A 22198-nucleotide genomic window follows, 5' to 3' on the forward strand; every position below is an offset into this window, starting at 1 on the left:
AATCTAGGAATTGTAATCTAAACATTTTAATCGTAATTTTAAATTTTTAGCAAAGTTAAATTTAAATACACGACCCCACAAGCTTTTAGTTTTAATTATTATCGTGTTTAAATAAAGTTTATCTATCTATCTATCTGTCTATCTATCTTTCTCTAAGTAAGCTTAAGTTTCTTAACGCTTACTGCTTGCAAAACCTTCCGGGATAACCCTCCATCTACTTTTACACTTTTACTGCTACAAATATTACCTTTCATGAGTGGTACGACGGATTAAGCGTTATGAACCTCGAAAGGATGAAAGCTGCGACTATTGTGGCCAACGTGAAGGTGAAAGCACAGAAATAAAACGTCTGCTCGTCTTTGAAGATGTCCACCATTTTGTCTGTAAACAAACAAAGCTCCCGGTCAAAGGACTGGAAAGGAGCAGTGACGTCATGCCAGCGCCATCGATATCACAACAAAATGGCGACGTGTTTAAGTGGGAACATTCACTTTGTTTTTCATGTATTTATTCTTCTTTTCCCCGCCATCTGCGGTAGAAACCATCAAATACTACTAAAGGTATAGTTATTGTATGAATCTATTGATTTTTTGTATCGTTTGACTGGCAAAAATGTTGAGTTATTGCTAAACAGTTTCGCTTGCAACATACAGGATGAAGTGAGGCAGACAATCGAGTTGAGTAAGTTCGGATTTCTTCAGAATGGGATCCTCAAAGTGAACTTTTCTGATATGGTGGTTCGAGGCAACCATGATAAAGTTCTTGTAAGTATTGAGTTGTGTCTATAACTTCTAATTATACATCTAAGCTCTCAAAATTTAATTATGATATGTTCACTTGATTCGTGGTCAGTAACACTTAGCTTCTGTCTTCATTTGAAATGAATGAACCGTCATTTCAGATCTTATTTTCGTTTATGATTTAGTTTGGTTTTTCCTTGGAGAAGACAGGAAGCGACGGAATTTCACCCTACATGGTAAGCTTATTTTATTTCTGTTGAAACTAGCCATTAACATATTATACAAATTAAGACATGCTGTGCTCAACGTCTTTAATTTGTTTGCTAGAATTTCCTTTTCAATTTTTCTGCATCTAAATCTCGCCCTTAGAAATTCTTCCAACAAAATTACAAAGAGTAATGAAATAAACCAGACTTCCAAGAAAGAGCAAGAAAACTTGAGTAGCTGCCATGCTATGTTTTTAAATGAAGTGTGTTGAAATCTGCTTCAAATGCTGTTTTTTGTTTTGTTTTGTTTTGTTTTGTTTTGTTTTGTTTTTTTGCTGTGTTTGTATAGCTGTTCCACCAGTCGTGGAAAGCATAAATGTGAAATTTTGAAATGGAGATATCTTGCTTTGTGATCACTTGATTCCTGTCATATTTACCTCAGACATAGTGTTTTTGTCTTGTTTATAAGCTTGCCTGACAAACTTTAATTTTTATCAATATGCCAATTTAAAGAAACAATACATGTATGCCATTTTAGCAAACATCCTGTAGAGAAGCATGTGTTGAAAGCCATACTTATATCCTAGGAGATGGCTTTATGTACAAATCACTTTTGTACAAAGCCTTGTGAGGGTGACCCACATTTAAAAGGGGTCTTTTCAGTTATTAATATTTGTTTGCTTACTCTTCATATGGGAAAACAATTGCCTACAGGCATGATGCAATGAAGCCATGCCAACAAGATTTATCTGGGTGCTTTTAGCCAATCAGAATTAAGACAGCAACACCAGTGTATACTAATGAGGCTTTCTCTGCTGATGTAATATTTTTCCTTACTCAGGAACAGCACAGTGACAAGTGCATTCTTAAGGATACCCAGCAGTCATTTACTAATACCAACCAAATATCTCTGGCACTTATCAAGTTTGATCTAAAGAGTCGTGAAGAACAGTAAGTGCAAAGTTTTTGAGCTTAAGTGAATTTAGCTTTGGTATAAAAGGGAGAGAAAATATAGTTCTAGAAAGTGAGGATCCAATTTGATAAACTTTTTAAAAGAAAATTAGAGATAAAAACTCTAACTCTGCTTAGCATTTCAATGCCTTCATTTCATCATCTTTTAAGTGACAGATTACACCTGTATGCATACAGTACAGAAATGGCAGCATGAATAAATATAAAATTATGTACATAAAGCATGAAAATGCATGTACAAGTATTTGATAAACAAAGTGGTTTCCGTGAGTAGAGTCAATAAAGTGTTTAGTTTTGGTCTCTTCTTTCTAATCATGAACACTCAAACTTGCCTTGGCAGTTCATAAGGATTTTAAAACCCTGACTTGTGAAGATTCACCAGTAACCATTTTATCAACAGACTGTAGAAATTAAAAGTGACGGTTTCAGTTAAAATTGTCAAATTTGAAACCCCACGTCAAGTTTATTTAAAACTTGTGGCCAAGGACGATTTTTATGTTTTAAGCATGATTCCCAGTGAAGCAATTTGAGCTCAACCTGTGGGTTATCTCTGTTAATCTGTTGATCAGCATTTGATCATACTGTAGAGCACTTATTTTTGCCTTCTTTGACACAGAGGCAGTACATGTATTGTTTTATTTTATATGGGAAAAGTAAATTTGGGAATTGTTCAAAAGCACACACCAGAAAAAATGTGTGGTTCCAGAAAATTTTCATACCCACTTTAACGAGGACTTTTGGAAATTCCAAGAAGGGGAAGGGTTCTTCGAAAAAGGCAAATTTTGAAGGGAAACTATAAATCAAAACCAGAATTTCAGGAGCAGTTCAAGTTTCAGGAGGAACTTGTGGAAGTAAAGGTGAATTTGCAAGTCAAAAGTTTACTTCCAGAAAACTGTCAATCATAATATAAGTCTTAGAACAGTGTTCTGCAACATTGTGAAGTTCCAGTCAAAAGAATATCTGGTTTGACTGTAAATATTTTACAAATCATATTCTAAGTGAACGAGACCTCAACCTATTCACTCGATAATTAATTTTACTATCAGTGTACAATCTGTTTTGTTTTGATCTTTTAATTTTTCAGTATAACAATTGATAAATATGGCAAAGATTTCCTGAACCTGAGTATCAACAATGAACCTGCTCAGCCTGTACTGGCCACCGTAACAACAGTGTCATCATCTGGTGGACAAAGCACCTCCAAAACTCCAGTTTTGTCATCTACTGTACCAAACAATGCGACCTCTAGTTCTTCTCCTGCTGCAGAAAGCAGCTCCACTTCAACTTCTCCTTCTACTAAACAAACCTCTGCTACTTCGGCGTTAACAACTCAAGCAGCAACGAGTTCTTCTGCTGCAAAAAGCAGCACCACTTCATCTTCTCCTTCTACTAAACAAACCACTGCTATTTCAGTTCTAACAACTCAAGCAGCATCTACAACTGGAGCTCTGAACCATTCATCTGTTGCTCAGCCAGGAGACCATGAAAAGTCAAATACAGCTGAAGGCAATGGAGCACAAAGAAGAAGAAGAAATGCTGTCACAAATCCTGTGACTCCTGTGAAAAGTGAAGTCAAATCATTGCCTCTGAACGTAGAGGAAACTAATGTCTCTGAATTCAAGTACTCCGGCAACGTAAGTTCTGGATACAGTTGTACCAATGTGTGTGTTGTGTATCCCCAAAAGAACTTTTATCAACCATAGGCTGATGCTTAGCTTTAACTTTCACAGTGTGAATGAAGTACAGTTTACTGTAGGAGCTTTGAAGTCCTTGAAAGGTGGGCTAATGAGCTGTGTTCTCCATAAGCACCTATGTGGCAAAAAATTGCAGATTGCAACAAGTGAATTACTCTCAGGCTCGCATACACTGTATGGGCGGTGGTTTATACTTCATGTAAAATGATACTTCTGATATTTGTGTACTTATTACGCCAAAATGCTTCTGTCATTGTGGAAACCAAGCTTCACCACAGTTATGACCTTTCACTTTTACCTTTCCTCTTCATGCCAAGTGTTATATAAGGCCTCTCACCATGGTTGTGGTGTTTGAACAGTAGAGTAAATTTCTGGGAGATGATACCTTTGGCATTAAACATTAAAGCATTTCATTGGGGCATGTAATGAGAACTGAAATGATGTTCCTTTTCTTTGGTTGGAAGATTCTGAATGCTCAGCGCTGGCTACTGCATATTATTTCCTACAAACGTCAGATTTTTGGGAGAACCACACTTATAGTTAGTGAGCTGATAACTTTATACATGTACAGTGTCAGCTAAGATGTTTCTTGTGCTTTTATTAGTTTGTAGTGCAGATTAAAAGCAAGGCTGAAGAGGGATTATACAACTTGTACTTCCACAACTGTCGAAATGGACTGACCGATCCTGTAGTACCAGTGACAATTCAGGTACAGTATGGCGTGTTTGTTTCAAAATATTTCTTTAAAATTTATTTTATAATAATACTCAGATCTAATGCTTGCACAAGAGTCATGCCTTGTCAGTTCTCTTGGCACATTCACATTTGGTTAGTACATAAAGAATAAATTGCATCTTATGTGTACCCTTGAAATTGTCATGTGCAATGATGCATGCAGCAATTTTAGGGGGTGACTCATGAGTGAAAAACGTGGCATGAAATATCACAAGAAATCAAGCCTTAAGACTTAACTTCACGAGAGATGCTTAAGTTTTTACTTGTCTGTGATACATGTAAGTATCCTACTTCAGTTATTGCTCTTTTACCTTTACATGTACCCACATATGAAAGGCCTGGTAGAAAAAAGGGCATTAAGTATTTTTGGCCACGAGTGAACTTTGTCGAAAACACTCTAAATTTTGCATGCAGTTTTGTTTACTGTGTTAAACAATGTCCTGTTTTTTTGTTTTTTTTCCGCTGAAGTTCTTTTTCATCAGGCCTTTCATATGTAGTTGTAAACTTTCTCTTTTTCATTTCTTTTTGGTTTAAACAGATTAACATTGAAGAGAAAAATGGGGACAACTATTTGTCTGCTGGAGAGGTGAGGTTTCAAGAAAATTTTCTGTTGTTACATGTATTGTTATTTGTTCATTGCTGCAAAATGTATCTGTTGTTGTTTTTGTTGTACTGTATACAATCATGTTATGTTAACACCAAAAAACTTATTAAATTATCTACACACTAAGTCTTTGATTCTCTTACCCACAGTTGTAAAGTACTGTACATATTAAGCAGTCATTTTGTAACTGTTAGGGTTAACTATGTTTTGGGACTGATTAACAGGGTGCAATAAATTATTGGGAAATGAACTGGCATGTGGACATTGAAATTGACATCCAAGTCATGTCAATTGTCCACAAGGGAGAGAAGTCTGAGGTATTTTCAGTGTTGGAAACTAAATGTTGTCAGCACTCGCCATTTGGCCGAGGGACTCCCAAAATCCACTTGCCCAGAAAGATGCCTCCCCTCCCCCCAAAAAATCTCAATGGACTTCTTTGTCAAGAACATTGTCATCACAAGGGATGGAATTAGTGCGAAGTGACATTATGACTCTTAAACTTTAAGAATTTTGGAGGCAGTGTGACCAAGTAGTCAAGACACTGGACTTGAAATCTAGAGGTCACAGGTTCAAGTTTCGTTCTGATCACTACATGTAGCCGCTGTTAATCTCAGTAATCCCAAGTTTAACTCCTCGGGTGTGCTTGTAAATAGCCAAGTGGTCTGTCTCATTCCAGTTGGAACTTTTATGTATGTTAGGTTCATTCATTTGTTTCATCGTTTGTTTCCATTGGCCCTGAAAAGCCCTCTAACATTTGGAAATGAAAATTGGACAGTTGTAGTATGTAAGTCAATCATAGTTTGGGCCTAAACAGTGTTAAATCATGTTGTACTACAGGAGCCGCTGCCCTATATGTTTGGTGTCCTATCTGTGCTGTTCTTTGGAACATCAATTTACTGGCTTCATATCCTGAGGAAAAACAGGTGAATGTGGTAGAAAACTTTTTGACAGACTGTTGACAGTCTGTTTTTCTCTCAAAATCAGGCAGAAAGTATAAAATATTAATTTTAGTCATGTAACATTTGGTAATTGCATGCATTTGTCATGAATGAATACTCTTGGTCCTTAAAGTTACATTTCTGCTTTGGGAGTCATTATTCCACCCTTGATAGTATTCTATTGTTTTTTCTCTAACAGAGAATTTACATACAAAGTTCATTATATGATGTTTACTCTAGCCCTGTTAAAATCTCTTGATTTGATGTTTCAAGCAGTAAGTACTGTCAATTGCATAAATTGTATACCAGTACATGTATTACATGTATTGTTACCAGTACATGTAATAAACAGTAGTCTCTTGTACTTGTACATTTAGAGTAATTGCAATGTGCATGTACAACTCTTTCAATTTAGTCTCTCAGCATACCAGTTTACAGTTTAGTTGGGTTCAAATGAGGTACAACAGCATACATGTACAGTACACTCATACGTATGTCTGGTAGGTATTAAAAGACATTACTGCATGTAGGTAAAGTGGAAGGGAGGGAGGTAGTGCAAGGCACAGTTTTTGTCAGTCACAGTCATTGTTTACTATAACACTCGACCACCTTTCAAGATTGATTAAAAAACAGATCTTGAGTCTGTAGTGTTTTGTAAATTAACTTATATGTAATTTCTTTATAAGCACTGTTTGCCAGGTTTTTGTCAACTTGATTTACTTTCTTTGCCAAACAGGTCAATTTTCACTTTATCAATAGAGATGGCAAACCAGCAGAATCATGGGAAGTGTTATACTACATCACACATCTGTAAGTGATGCAATCAACTGTGTACTGTAAAATGTAAGGGTACCTTAAGTATTTGTTTCTGTGGGAAAATTCAGCCATATTTAAGGTCTCTTTCAGCCAGTAAAATATGAAGACAGCCAACCCTTAGCTTCATCCCTAGGGCTATAGTAACATAGCCCTTCCCATGCCTTGTATGCCCAACACAGCTGTCTGGTCATTGTCTTGATAATACATATACTTTGTTGTCATCAACTGGTATGGAGCAAACACAATGATATTCTTGCAAAGTATCCAATAAGTTTAACAGTTACACTACACACAGTACATCCAATTGCTCGTGAATTATATGTGTATGTTACTTGTTTGATGATCATGCCGTCTTTTTGATCCACTATAGGTTAAAAGGAGCATTACTGTTTACAACAATTGTCTTAATTGGTACCGGGTACTTCTTTATCAAGCACGTCCTGTCTGATAGAGACAAGAAGATTTTTTTGATTGTTATACCACTACAGGCAAGTACACATTTTTTTTTTTATAAGTCAGTGATCTTTTGTTGAGGGATTTTCTGATTTAGACAAGATGGCCAGTAACACCAATTTTTATCTGCTTACATGTACATGTAAACAGGTGAAGTACATTGATGCACTAAATCTCTAGTAGTTTTGATTTTACATGTACATATATGACTTCTGCTGATCACTGTTTGATGGCTTTTTCACTGAAGATTATTATTTTATCACTGTTCATACATGTACATGTGCATGTACAAGGCTGCATTATAGACATACTGTAGCTACACCTAACATGTACACCTACTGAAGGTAGAAATAATATATCAACAAAAAAAATTTAATTCTGTTTTTCTTATTTTATGTAGATTCTAGCAAACACAGCCCAGATTGTGATGGAGTCAACAGAGGAAGCAAACATGCAGTACACAACATGGATATCCTCTCATTTATTAATATGACATTATCAATACTAATAGAATTGGTAATTACTGTTGAACCTCTTATGACTTTAATAATCATGTGTGTCAAGTCTTGAAGAGGCTTGCAGCAAGCATCAGTTGAGCATTGTAAGATAAATTGATTTAATTTGTGCTTATTCCTTTCAGTGTTGCTGCTTTAAAGTTCTCTCTGTAGTCTTTTTTTATGAACAAAATAGTAGAATGTAAGAGTTATGTTGCCACTTGAAGATTGATTCCTTGACTGTTCTTACAAAGAGCTCTTTATTTTGGTGGACCTGCTCTGCTGTGGAGCAATCCTATTTCCTGTTGTGTGGTAAGTATCAACTATGTACCCTTTGAGTCTGTCACCATAGCTACTTCTGGTGAGAGAGTCTTCTTTTCCTTCATAATATTTTGAATAAGGCTTGATGACTGCAGTTCAAAGTCTGTTTATAGCTATTTAACTAGCTCTACAATGTAGATGTACAATGTGGGAGGCACGGTGTCCTCATGGTTTGTGTGCTTGTCTCCAGATTAAACGGTCCAGGTTCAAGCCCTGGCTGGGGAAATTGTTTTGTGTTCTTGGGCAAGACACTTCACTCTCACAGTTCCTCTCTCCACCCTGGTGTATAAGTGGGTACATAATTATGTATCTGGGGTTAACCCTACTATGGACTAGCATCCCATCCAGCCATCCAGAGGGGAGTAAAAGTACTCCAAGTCGCTTCATGCTACAGAAACTGGGATAAGCTAGGGCCTGATGGGCCACTTGGCTCGTATGCAGGATCAAGAATATTATCCAGGATCTTTAGAAATGAAGGTTTGCATGTACATGTAGATGATCAGTCTTTGTGATCCTGGCTAATTTAGCATGCATTTTGTTTTGTCACAAAGGGGAGAAATGTTTGAAAAGATTGCCAATGCCTTAGTGCTACAGTTGTACTATGTAATTTTGTATTGTGCAATTTTACATGCTAAAATACTGTACTTTCATATTTCAGGTCAATAAGACATTTACAAGAAGGATCTCAAACTGATGGAAAAGGTATTGCAGCTGTGAAAATACGCATTCTTGTAAAATATTAAAATACCTTAAAATTCTGATAAGTCCTGGGCTCCTTCATGTGCATCTGTTTAGAAGGCTTATTTTATCTGTTTTGTTGGGCTCATTTTCAGGGCAGGGAGGGGTTGTATTATTACAAGGAATTTTTCATATCAGAAGTGATCAGGAATGTTACGTCTGAGAAATTTTAAATGTAGGGGATAATAAAGATAATAATTTACAGGATAATTTAGAAAACACAAAACACGTTTACTAAATGAACCTGATCACAATCTCTAACTAAATCATACATCCAAACTTTGTTAACAACACCGCTTTACCTGCATTCTCTTAACTCTTCCATACCGGTATGTTACAAATGTTCTTTCTTTAAATTAATGGGGCTGGTGTACGTTTTATCTTTCTTAAAAAAAAACTAAATTTTCTTAAATACCTTTTTTTACAGCTGCGCTCAATTTAGCCAAACTGAAGCTCTTTAGACATTTCTATGTGATGGTAAGTCAAGCTACGTTGCTCCTGAACCTCTACTGTTTGGAATCGGATGTTTTTTGTTCTCACTACTAACTGCCGTAATGGACTTCAGTGAGTAATTGGTGGAGGCTACATTTCCCAGCTGGTTATTATGACAGAGGATGGATTAAGCTCATTGATATAATTAAAGTAGCTATACAATGTGTGTAATTCGTAGCACAATTGGCTGATACTTTGTATTTCTTAACCCTCTGAATACCAAACTTTCGCCAAGAATTCCGTTTTTTAGCGTTCAGTCAGGTCTTTTGGCTGCCATGACGCTAAATAAGCCTAAGTTTTGCTGAGATAGCTTTTTTTTACTAAAAGGAGAGGTTTTTCCAAGATTACGTACAAAATTGAGCAAGATTTCAATTCCGGGCATGCGCATAAGCCAAAATTTGGACTTCGGGTTAGGGTTATTTTTTTCTTTTTTTTTTTCCTTTTTGTCATTACCCGTTCTCGATATTGTTTGTTGCCTCTTTCCTTTCTGTTTTGCTCGGCCCTTTTAATCTGGCTACCTTGTGCGCTGCATGTTCTTTCTGGGTGCCGTGAAAAGTTGGATGTTAATTACGGGCGAAGCCTAGAAATGGACCTTGGTCAATCATGGGCATAGTGTACCACTTTACCACCGTTTTTGCACCAAAACTGATAACGTTGTTTTTCGATTTGCGACGTCGGAATGTCGTCGATATCTAAACCTGACCATTGTACGGAAAGGCCTAACCTAGCTCTACCATCTGCTTATCAATAATATCTGGTGACATTTAAATTGATGATGTCACAAGTGGTACAAAGAGCACGACCATTAAGTGGCATGGCTACTTGTGCGTCAAAGGGTTAATGCTTGGTTTTGCTTCCTCTATTGATTGATAAATTCTTGGCTTTGTTTGTTTAATATGGACATGGAAAGTTTTTTTGTCATTTCTTTATTAAATCTATCAATTTTTTTTTTCTTTTAGATTGTCTGTTACATCTATTTCACCAGAATAATCGTGTACTTGATCAAGGTGAGTGCAGCTGTCTACTCGTGAGTTTAACCAACAGCATTTGATTTAAGGTCATTCCACCGAAATAGAACCTGCACTGAGATTTTTGTGAAACTTTGCTTATTGATTGTTCATGTTATAGGAACTTAAATTTTGAAATAAAAATGACGGGTCCCCATGTTCGTTTAGGAGCAACAGCACCTTGTTTATATCCAATAAATCCTTATATTAGCACCGTGATTGTAGTCACGATTGCTTGTTAAATTCACGTTTTGGTTCTACACTGAGAATTGGTCCATATTTATTTTACACAGAGAAATTTATTACTCAGTTCAAAACAACAGAAACAAATGAAAGGTCACCATACTCGTTTGCGAGAAAATGGCGATTTACCTCTATGGCGAGGTCCAGCCGTAAAGAAAAAGCCGCCATTTTTTAATACGCGCGCGCTAATCACGCGTGAAATTATGCGCAGTAGGGATGCGCGTTGCAATACTGGGGAATGACCTTAACAATACATTCTATACCAACCCATAGCATGAACTGATATGTCGAACACTTTTGAACTGCTTGTGCATAATGATATATAATTTGATTATGAGCTTCAAATGAAAATTGAATATGTTGTTTGACGGGGGTGGAATCCTATAGAAAATGCATGTTCTTTCTCAGATAAGAATATTTGATATCTACTTCAATGTTGTTTTTACATCTTATATGTATTATGTATACTTGTAACCTGTAGTCAGGTGAATAACTTGTAAGTGAGTTTCTGTTCTTTTTGCCTCGTGTCCAAAGTCACCTGGACTTGGATTCTTTGCTATCCTAATGTAAGATTCCTGTGAGGGATGGTGCAGGCAACGTACGGGTTAATCAATTTTGGCTACAAAAGACGGGCATAAACCCGACGATGAATTGACGGCGTTTTGGTGCTATTTATTTTTTTCCCTCTCATTTCAGATAACAGTGCCATTTCAATATATGTGGTTGGATGATGTAAGTGTTTTCTTTCTTTTCTTTGACAGCGTTGATTTTCCAAGTTTTTCATCTTTCACTTAACATGAATATCTCTTCTGGTTTATTTCAGTTCTTCAATAATGCAGCCTCCTATGTCTTCTTTGTTCTCACTGGGTAAGAAACGAAAACTATTCCTTTATTTTGGATCACTATTTGTTGCATCAAAGCAAAAACTATATCGACAATGAGATATTTTACAATATTTACCTCACCATATGGGAGTAGATTTTAAATATAGCCCAATTTACTTTGTGCGATGAGAAAACCATTATTGCAGTTAGGAATTTTACACCAAACATGCTCAGTGCTTGCAGACTGTTTGTGGTGAAAGGTCCTACTCAGGAAGGGGATTTCAGTGAGGGAAAATTTACACCCGTGAGGGGGAATTCTCTGTGACAGTTGCTGCTAGGTATGGAGAGAGGGGGCACTATAATGTTGTGTGGGGAATTATCTACAGGAGTCGGAGAATTAAGGAGGACATACTTTGGTCAACACACTCCCTTAGTTAATGTGCATGCGGTGGGTAATGTTCATTAGAATGTTGGTAAATGTTGAATGTTTATACTGGTCGATGCTGTTAGCTACACCTAGCTAGTTCTCAGGCATGCCCCTTAAACTGAAAGAAAGAAATATTTCAGATAAACATAATACGCTTAAAAATCCCAACTGGCGAGAGGCAGACCAGTTGGCTAATTACAAGCATGACTGAGGGTCTACCGAGAAACAACTCCAGCTTGGTGGTCAGAGCGGAACTTGAACCCGCGACCTCCGGATTTCAAGTCCGGCGCTCTAACGACTCGGCCACGCTGCCTCTTTTCGTACGAACGTCATGCGCCATTTTGTTGGACTGGGGAAAGGTACACTTGGATTTTCTTGCAAATAGAAAATGTTAGTCCCGGAAGCGTTAGACGCTTTACGTGTCTTCCAACACTATAAATTAGTTTGTTACTGTCTATTAGGTTGTTGTATGTTTTAACTGTAATACTTGGTTGTGTTATTTGGATGGATGTAGATATAAATTCCGTCCTGCTCCGGACAACCCTTACCTGCATGTACCACAAGGAGACAGTGATGATGAAATGGAGATGGAAGAAGTGTAAGTTGATTCACTGAGAAATTCTCATTACTGTATCAGGACGAATTATTAACAACCAGCAAGCAGGTGTTAAAAATGCAAAACTTCACCCGTTTGTGCTGATCTGTGAACGAGGTAATTAATGTTTGTGAAGTGTAACAATCTTGACGAAATACTTTTAATTGATCCCGTTTGAAGGGCTGGGACTTACCGAACACCGCAATTCTTCGAACGGGTTATTGTAGTGTTCTTGCGTGTTCCGTGTGCAGTGGCTAAAGGTTCACCCCCTGCATGGGTTTTGTTCCGACTGGATATTTACACCTGTTGCGCTATTAGTTTGGAAAGGTTAAAGACGATATTCAATTAAACCACTCTGCCACTTAAAACACCAATGAAAAATACCTTAACTTTCCTTTCTGTAGAGACGCCTCAAAGAGAATTTGTTCGTCTTAGCTCAAGGACATTTGTTGACGTTCAGCACGGTTGAATGAAGTTTGTTTCTTCAGACTTGCATAACGTGCAGTTTTTGATTTTAACTATTTGTGCAGCCTTTCATGTTCTTTACACTTTCCATTGATTATTTCAGGCTCACAAATGCAGGTATCGCCGATGGAGTTACCAGACTACAACCTTCGTCAAACGGCAAGAGAATATTCGAAACAGCATAAATAATAATTGTGTGACTGTGTACTACCTTAATTCAAATAACTGACAATTACTTCGCATATTGTGTGTATAGATTTGTCTTTGCGCGTACCACAAGTTTTGCGTGCGGCTCTTTCCAGAAACAGTATGCGCGTAGGTGTCTAGTGTAGATGAGCAAATTAGATGTTCACATTATGGATAATATATTTGGTACCTGATAATGTGAAATATGTACAAGGTTCACCCGACCTTATTTATCAATTAAATATATATAGAACAAGTACAAACTTCTCGTTTACCTCAAGCAAAGTGTTAACATTTCCTTGAATTTTTATGGTTTGAGGTTTAATTTGTAGAACTCGGCGACCGCCAAAGTGTGGTTGTGGAGAGTAGCGTAACTGTTTCTGTAGTGAGAAGTTGACGGAGGTGTTTTGCGTTGCAAATTGTTAGAATAGAGCTTTCCAGGAAGGTTATAATGAAAGATATTTATTTCTATATGATCTCTATAGGGTGGCTTGTGATGGTTGTCATCCCTTTTTCATATACTACTACCTATTAGTATAAATCTACGAGCGTTTTATCACGAATGCCGTTCTCTGATTTGGCTACGCTGCTCACTATCTATTCTGTTGTAGACGGTGAGTAGCGTAGCAGCGTGCGCTGGAGGCCGCTTCTTTGTATTTTCGAAGTGTCTTTGAAGAGGATTTAGATTAAGGTTTTGAACGACTACTAGATACTAAAACAATTAGATTATTCGCTCTCGATTTCTATGCGTGATATCTAATTGTTAAATATTGATTGGTATTATAATAATCGTAGCAAACGAATCACTAGTAGACAAGTTTTGATTATCTTTTTGATATAACAGGTTACCATGACAACAGTATGATCTGTTAAAACACCTTTAATTTGCTTTGTTAAGTGTTTATAACTGAACGTCGGGCTTGGTACCCCAGTGTTTTCCTTTGTTTTGTTTTTAGGATACTAATTGGTGATAAGTAAGTCAGGATGTAACATCTGTTACTCAGCAAAATTTAAATTGGGCTTAAGTTACGCTGCACCACAAGTTACGAGCCACCGTATAAACTGAGTAGGAAGGAATTAAAGTAGATATCCGACCTTCCAATGCCGGCTAGGAGGAGAAATGAACCGCATGTTGAAGCTACACTAACCATAGTTGGAATTCTGACAATAGTTAATTGAGGGAAATGGTTTTGAAACCTGGCAAAATTATTTTAGGGGGTTGACCCTGCATAAAAACCTGGCAAAATACAGATGGTGGCTATGTGTGCTCGTACAACTAACCAATAGAAGCATTGCAATTATGCAATTGTGTAATCATGCATAGCCAATGAGCATAAAACAAACTATGTGCAGGGGCAAAGACCTTCCAACATAAATCTTAGCCTGTTTGTTTGCTTCTTTGATGTTTACCGGGCTTCTTAACCATTTCCTCTATTAACTATGTTCTAACTGAATGTTGTTGTATTTTTTATGTCCCAAGATGTTACGTGTTCACTAAAGAACAAGTTTCCAGGACGTTACGAGGTTTATTCTCGTGATGTAACTCTCAAAATAAACTGCTTGTTCGTCGTGCCACTGTCTGTTTTTATCAGTATAAACACGCGCTATGAATGCATGTGTAATATATTGTAAACGCGTTTTAAAGCATGATGCGGTAATTTATTAAATCGGGAGCATTAATTTGAAACTTTTTGCTCTAAGATCATAATATGTAATATTTAGTTGCAAGCTGCGCTATCAAATTTAATGTTCTTATCAACGAGAGCATTGAAATTTGATTGAAACTCTGTTTCTGTAATGAAAGTAACTCTAAGTTTGGTTGAGTGAGACAAGACAGAGTCTTTCATGAACTTGAGTTTTGTATTGGGAAACTGAAATTTGAATTTTCACAGAAATAAACAAGTGAAATATTTGCTCAAATGAAAATAGAGTGCACAACATGCAGTTACATGAATGAAGCAAGTAAAATAAAGTTTGGTGTTTGAAGTCTGTGATGCAATTATTTTTTCAGCCAGGTAGCACAGCTAACACAGATCTAAGATGTATAACAACGGATTGATATGACGCCTTATTCGTGGTTACTACAGGTGCTCAAAACTCACCACTAACCCCATTCCCTTTTGCCCATCTCTCTTTAAGCTTCGTTTACGCGAAATTTTTCTCAAACCTCAGGCAGCCTAATGCTGTTTACTGCACATAAGCAATCGTTTCGTCTTTGCTGTTATGAGAATAGTCGTTTTTGGCAAAATTTTCAAGTTTACGGTTTCAAAATAGAGAGGCCTACGCGTGAAACTAAGTCGGTCGTAAACGTGCATAGGAAGTATTAAACATAAGGAAGCTTGATTACAAACTTCTCGAGATATCTGCAGTGTTGGTTAACTGAACGGTCAAATTGTTATAATGCTATTTGATCTTTTGGCATCAAAGATGCGACCGTAAACCGTCGTTACACCCCACTGCATTAAGGTTACTTCAAACCTTCGCGGGTGTACTCCAGAAAAAAATTCGTACGCGCGCTGTTTTCAAGGAAACCCCCACAAACTATATATCAACAGAAAGGTTATAGACTGTGGAATTCGATAAAATAATGTTTTGTTTTGGATTTGCTTTCCAAAGGCGGCAGAGGCCGTCAACTCCAAAATGACCGACTGACGTTCCAGCGAATTAATCGGGTATCAAATGCGATCGTTCATGCAAAATAACTGTGCAGTGTTTATCACAAAGCCTCAATCTCCAAAAACGTGTCAGCATTTTCTTTTATTTCTATTGGTTGTATTTTTATAGATCTGTCAAGTTCGACCATCGAAAAATTCGCGTAACCTGTTGCGTTAAAGGCCGCCACGAGGAAAGTATTTAAAATAAGGGAAATCGCCGACACGCTTTTGTTCCATATCTATCAGTGAATGTTCTGACCAAATTTCACGGAAAACCGTCAAATCTGCATACCCTATTAATTCATTTAAAGAGAAGGGATTCTCTCGAAAAACGAGTGCGAGTTTTCGCCTTCTAAAGATTTATAAACACATCACGCCTTCACAGAGGAATGTGTCAACTTGAAAAGCCGCGAGCCAATGAAATAACAGAACCCCTAGCGTTCACAGTATGCAAACTTGAGCTTCGCGGATTTTAATTTTCTTGACCAAAAAATATCGACCAATGTAGTCCCGCGAAGGTTTGAAGTAACCTTAATTTATCTTTTACCCTGATGGCTACATAGTTTACTTGTGAAAGATTATTTTTGCGTAATTACATGTGAAAGATTATTTTTGCCTATCTTACTAATACGTTGTAAGACAATGTACTCTATATAATTTATTTCCTTGCTAAGAAGGGATTTAACCTACTGAGCCAATGCCAATATGTAGAGGGAAGAGTTGTTACATTGTCTAGAACTTGTTCTAGTTGGGTGTAAGGACATTTTAGAGTTTGTTTTGACTGTTTAGGTGTAAGAGGTAGCTTTTTAGAAAACTCAGAATTTCAGAATAAAGTTGTAAAACCTGTATTCCTGAATAAATTCTCTCAATGTGCGATTTAGTGTCAACAATTTATGTTTACAACTGACCGGCGCTAAGCGCGGGAAACTAGGGAGTTTATGAAACCACGACGGCGACGCCGAGCACAACGTCGATTAAAAAAATGGATTTATATTTTACCTACAAATTTCGCGATACTCTAAAGTCATTTACGTTGTTTATCACTGTCAAAACTATCGCAAAACTAAATCCGGAACACAGCGATAAATTTGAAATAAAAATTTAAGATATTGGCCGTCGTGGTCCACGTTCTCCAGACAACGCAAAATTTGGTCATTTCACGTTGTTGTCTTGCAAAGGACGGTAAAGAAATGTACCAAGGATTATAACGCACGTGCACAGCCACTGTTCTGCTCATTAATTCTTTTGTTCAGTGACGTTCCCGTTGCCGTTGCCGTCGTGGTTTCGTAAACTCCCTACTGTGTGCGAGCGGACGCAGTTGGTTCTGAGTTTACTTCTGATTGGCTGAAAAAGTAGTGCGAGAGTTTTTTTTAACCAATCAGTGTACAGCATGCAGCCCCTAAGGTTATATGTGAAACGCCTCACGAGCGGAAAGAGACAAGTTAGTGTCCACGATAAATTTTATGGAAGAAGACCCTCTTGACAGATAAAAACCGGCGTCGGAAGAGTGACTGTTAATCGGAATCTAAACTTCCGGTAGAAAGTTTCGAAACACTATCTCTGTTAATATAAATGCGATATCGTTCACTCCGGTGGGTAACCGTACTGGACACTGCGTGATCTTCTATAATGAAGGGGTTAATCCTTGGGCCATGTCCTGGAAACAACATGCTGTCAATTTGCGTAATGTTTTTCATGACGATTTACATTCCACAGTCATTGCTTATTCAAGAAGTTCCAAAGAAAAGTGGAGTAAGCCGATTGGTGAAAAGTGTACTCCATTGACAAAAGATCGAGACACGAAAACTCTTGCCTGAAGAATTCAAGCAATAAATACTCCATCAATAATTTTGCATAGCCTGGATTCATTCAATCTCGTAGCTTAAGGTACCGTTTAATAACAAATGATGGAATACTTCTTTCAGACTATCTTGTTAGGATGCATAGTAGCAGCGCTTGGTAATTCAAACCCGGCGCTTTCGTCAACACAAAGTGAAAACAATGCGAAGAAAGTTTCACCTTATAATTTCAATAACAATTACTTCATCGCAGGTTCAAACTCCAAGAAAATCGAAAATATGTTTGCTGAAGTGAACCAGCAGCTGACCGAACTCAGAGAAGAAATAAACGCAATGAAAGGTTTGTAATGGAACTTTGTAAAACTTTGTCAACTTTCAAGCGTGCTCAACAGAAAACGAGGTACTTAAATTTGTTGTTTGTCTACAGCTTACAAGGACTGTGCCAAAGTTTACAAGTCCGGTCACAAGATCAGTGGAGTGTACAAAATCGATCCTGATGGTTTTGGTGGATTTAAAGTCTTCTGTGATCACAAAACAGCGGGTGGGGGATGGACAGTGTTTCAGAAGAGATTTGACGGTTCTGTGGATTTCTACCTCGCGTGGGATGATTACAAACGGAGCTTCGGCAATCTGAACGGCGAGTTTTGGCTCGGACTGGACAAGATTCACCGCCTGACCGTGAGCAGCAGTAACAAGCTTCGTGTTGACTTGGAAGACAGGAATGGGAAAGCATTATTTGCAGAGTACAGTTCATTTTTTGTAGCGAGAGAAAGTGGAAAATACCAGATGAGTGTGGGGAAATATTCAGGTGAGCTTTTCTGTTGAATTGGCTAACTTTCTGAATGAAAACTGCTAGGCAAAACGCAATTACATCACAGCTACCGGTATATGTTGCGCGCGGGCTGATGTGGGTGCCATTACATGCTGTGTTCGTGCCCACCTTCATTCATCTCTGTTATTGATTCAGGTACTGCTGGCGATGGCCTCACCTATCATAGTGGCTCAGCATTTTCTACCAAAGATCGCGATAATGACAAGTCGTCCCACAACTGTGTCTCTCAGCGGCAAGGAGCCTGGTGGCACAACAATTGCGATCATTCAAACCTCAATGCTGTGTACTCCAGTAAATTCATTTATTGGCACAGTTACGTCGTTAAGAGCTCTGGAATGAAGATTCGTCCTAAGGAATTCTAAGTTTCAGTGTCGGGACTATTTTTCATGCAGCACTTAAATTAACTTCCTTGTAGAATGTTCGTTACTTTACAGAGGCTTTAAACGCTTTGTTTCAAAATTGGCGTAAGACTGAAGATTTAATTTTAAAAAACATAAACATACGTTTATACGATGTATTAACGCAGTTTAAGTGTCGCTGTATGGCTGACTCGGTCAATAAAAAATAAAACAATTATGTGAGTAGTAACTTATGCGTGGCGGCACTGCATTTCATGGAGAAACTTGCTTCAATTTTTTTTCGGCACGGGGGAGTGGGGAGAAACTGAGAAGATAATATTTTTGGCTAACGTTAGAGGACGATTCATACCTGGTCTGATTTGCCAGGTAGATCGCTCCGATAGCTACGATTGAGGCGATCGTTGCAATTGAGGATAAATATCGTCGCATGTAGTGTATTGAAGTGTAATCCAGATCATTTCAGACATTTTTTTAATATTAGTCCTAGCTATTGTGACCATCATATAGAAACTGGTAGTGGTCAGGATCACTCGACTTTCTTAGTGTTGATGGTAGAGATTGTAACCTTCAACTCATCCTTTCTTTACTCGTCTTGTCTCGGGTGGAGCCTTTCTGCAGGAGCAAAACAAAGCGCTGATATTCGGCAACTTAGACAGGCCGAAAGAAAAGTCTCCTTACCAAGACAATTCTTTAAATGAACACATTCACTTTCCCGAGAATGACTCAGATATTTATCAAAATGTCTCATTGTCAGCTGCAAAAATATATACAATCACGTTCATAAGTTTTATCGTGGGACGTCAATTGACCCCAGTCAAGAGAGGATATCGTAGGAGAATATCGTAATTACGTCTTCACGAACTAACGAACGAACGAACACGTGAACGAACGAACGAACGAACACGAGAACGAACAAGCGAACGAACGAACGAGCGCGTGAACGTACCTAAGTACGTCCGTAAAGAACGTTTCTTTTCACTCAAGGGGTTTTAACTATACAAGAAATACACATAGGTGCTTTGTTGTTAACGAGTGCGTGGAAGCAATACAACAGAACAAGCGGCATCTTCTTATTTCTCTAGAATGGCTCAACAACGGGTAGGGCTTCAGCTAACCGAGACATGGATCCGCTGTGGAAAATGGTGAATTTCCGTGTGAGTCGTCCAATGGTCAAAGGAGTTGTTCGGGTGCAAAGAAATGACCTGGTTGAAACTTGAAACGGTATTTGGTGCCGGATGATATGAAAGCGATGGGTTAGGCTGTCTCTGAAAATGAAAGTCAACTAAATAAGTTTATCAGTTTAACAAATTGAATCGACTTGTCTTTCCTTTTTACGTATGCTTATATTAAGCAATTAGATTATGAGCTCGAGATTTCTATCACGCATGGAGATCGAGAGGGAATAATCTACTTGTTTTAGTATAAATCTTCATGAATTTATCTAAATCCCCTTCACAAACACTTCGAAAACGCCTAGAAACGGCTGTCATTTTGTAAACAAACGCATACTGCCACCCACTGCCACGCTACTCAGAATAGATGGTGAGTAGCTTAGCCAATCAGAGAACGGCATTCGTGATAGAACGCTAGTAGATTTATACTAAAAAAGAATGTTCCATGGAGTCCTCCAGACTCAAGCCATACATTTTGAATTTTTCGATCGATCTCAACTGGCAAGTTGTTTATCGGTCTGTTCGTCAGAATCGCCGTACATCGCTTTCAGTTGGCTTCCATTCCCTATTGGTCAAGTGTATTCTCAAGTGTGGTGTAGACCATGCTTGGCGGCGCACTTCGGCTTCTTTGAACTACGAGAGTTTCCTTGGTTACTAAGTAAGTACATTCCCAGGAGTACATTTTACCCCTTCACACTCAAAGTAGGTTACAAGCGTACTTAGATTATACTCACAAGCCCTAGTGTGAAGCCACCAAAACCACATCCCCTTTAACTGGAAAAAGGTTTTTTCGTATATATATTTGAATGATTTACACTTTAGGCACTCCTTGCACCTTCACAATTTTACCAGTTTCCACCGATGCATATGGTTGCTTCTTGAGGTCACGGTCGCGCATAATTTAACGATCAGAAGTAGGAAATCGGTCTGTTTGAGAAACCATTAGGGATTAAGCTACCGCAAGACAATGGTGGAAATTAGAAAAAATCACAAAATGTTCTCCAGTAAAATAAATCCTTAATTGTTTCGAGTAAAACAGACCGATTACTTTTTAATAATACGGCAACCGTAATTACAGAGAATCTGACGTCTTTTCATTATAGCGGAGCACCATACCCATATTGCAAAGGAAACCTATGCATTGATGTTATCATTGTTACCATGGCTAGCGGTGTTGCTCTTGGGCACGTGCGCAGGACGACGACGACGACAACGGCGGCGGAGTCGCGCAAGATGATCCATGTTCTGGTCAATTGACACCTGTCAAGACAAAATTCCGCTGACCAGTACCACGTGACCATATCGCGGGCTCAGGGTTAGAACTCATCGAGGTCACGTGCTTTTTAAGTTGACCGCTGACCAAGTGCTGGTTTACGATTGTATCGCAGGCTCATGTCAGGTTAACTTGTTGCTAACAGGGCTGGGTTGTTCGGAAGCCGGTTAACGCTAACCCGGATTAAAAGTTAACCGAATTATATTTTTTTCTTCTATACAAATGTTTTTTAATTTGTGCATTTTGAGATTATTCAGACTCAAAACAGAAGGCCAAACATAATATGCAGAAAACCTCACCGCGAAGTTAAAAAACTCAAATCAAAATTCTATCTTTTCATGGGTTAGCTTAATCGGGCTTTGAAAAACCCGGCCCAGGAGCTACACTTTTAGGCTGGCCTAAATCATATATATTAGAGGGTTGCTAATGCTTAAGTGAACTCACGCTGTGATTAAATATTTTAATTCTCTTTAATTAAACTCTTTCGACACTTTTTGCCGAAGTTCTACGTAAAATAGTTTCTTTCTTTCGCAAACGAGCCACGAAGACGTGCTAAACCAGGGTTTGCAACATCACATTCAATTTCTTTGGTTAAAAACTTAAGCTTTGTGGAAGTTTCAGTTGATTTTTCTTTGTGCTTTGGTTACTGCTGCTTCTCCATAAGTAGGTTTATGTTTGCCTGAAACGGCAAACCTAGAAGGTTTATCTGGGACGTGTTCTCAAGCAGTTTAAGGCCTGGGTCAGGAATGTAAAGTAGAATTATGGTTGGGCAGCTATATCTCTTGTTACATTTGTTTTACCAAGCTGAACGTTTCCCTGATTATAAAACTCGACGTCGTGCCTTGCCTTAACATATTATTTTGACCACGTGACATGTCACGTGATCATTTTGTTAAAATTTGGTAAATCGGCGAATTGGTGGCGAATTTTCATTCTATTGAACAATAAATGAGCGTTTGCGATGCAAATCTAAATTATCTTCCTTGCTACGTTTGGAATGATCTCCCTTGATTTCGTTTATAGAAGATATAAATGATCAAAACTCGAATTTTGTTGAAAAAAAGGACCTTTCACCCTATAAAATTTTTCTGTGAAAAGTGCGACAGTCATGCATTCCAAACGTGAGAGAATGGAAGTAATTGACCTGCATCTAAAACGC

At 38.0% G+C, this 22198-nt stretch overlaps 1 protein-coding gene and 1 pseudogene across 1 annotated transcript; both read left to right on the plus strand.

Moving 5' to 3' along the window:
* The first annotated feature begins 396 nt into the window (after positions 1-396).
* Positions 397-16469, plus strand: LOC145487020 (protein GPR107-like). The gene is made up of 20 exons (XM_081465730.1): positions 397-560; positions 654-764; positions 926-976; positions 1788-1897; positions 3003-3552; positions 4217-4321; positions 4886-4933; positions 5789-5874; positions 6089-6164; positions 6626-6699; positions 7076-7193; positions 7559-7627; positions 7903-7964; positions 8632-8675; positions 9139-9188; positions 10163-10210; positions 11150-11185; positions 11277-11320; positions 12219-12302; positions 12868-16469. Exons 1-20 carry the CDS (start codon positions 462-464, stop codon positions 12947-12949), a joined length of 1947 nt encoding a protein of 648 aa, XP_081321856.1. The 5' UTR covers positions 397-461; the 3' UTR covers positions 12950-16469.
* A 1042-nt stretch (positions 16470-17511) lies between these two features.
* On the plus strand, positions 17512-18575 carry LOC145498796 (fibroleukin-like; annotated as a pseudogene).
* Positions 18576-22198: the final 3623 nt, after the last annotated feature.

Source organism: Orbicella franksi, chromosome 1 (genome assembly GCF_964199315.1).
Source record: "Orbicella franksi chromosome 1, jaOrbFran1.1, whole genome shotgun sequence".
NCBI lineage: Eukaryota > Metazoa > Cnidaria > Anthozoa > Scleractinia > Merulinidae > Orbicella > Orbicella franksi.

Coding starts and splice junctions, on each gene's coding strand:
- LOC145487020 (XM_081465730.1), top strand. CDS start 462: ATGGCGACGTGTTTAAGTGGGAACATTCACTTTGTTTTTCATGTATTT. Junction 7,628..7,902: donor ACATGCAGTACACAACATGG/ATATCCTCTCAT, acceptor GACTGTTCTTAC/AAAGAGCTCTTTATTTTGGT. Junction 11,186..11,276: donor AATATATGTGGTTGGATGAT/GTAAGTGTTTTC, acceptor GGTTTATTTCAG/TTCTTCAATAATGCAGCCTC.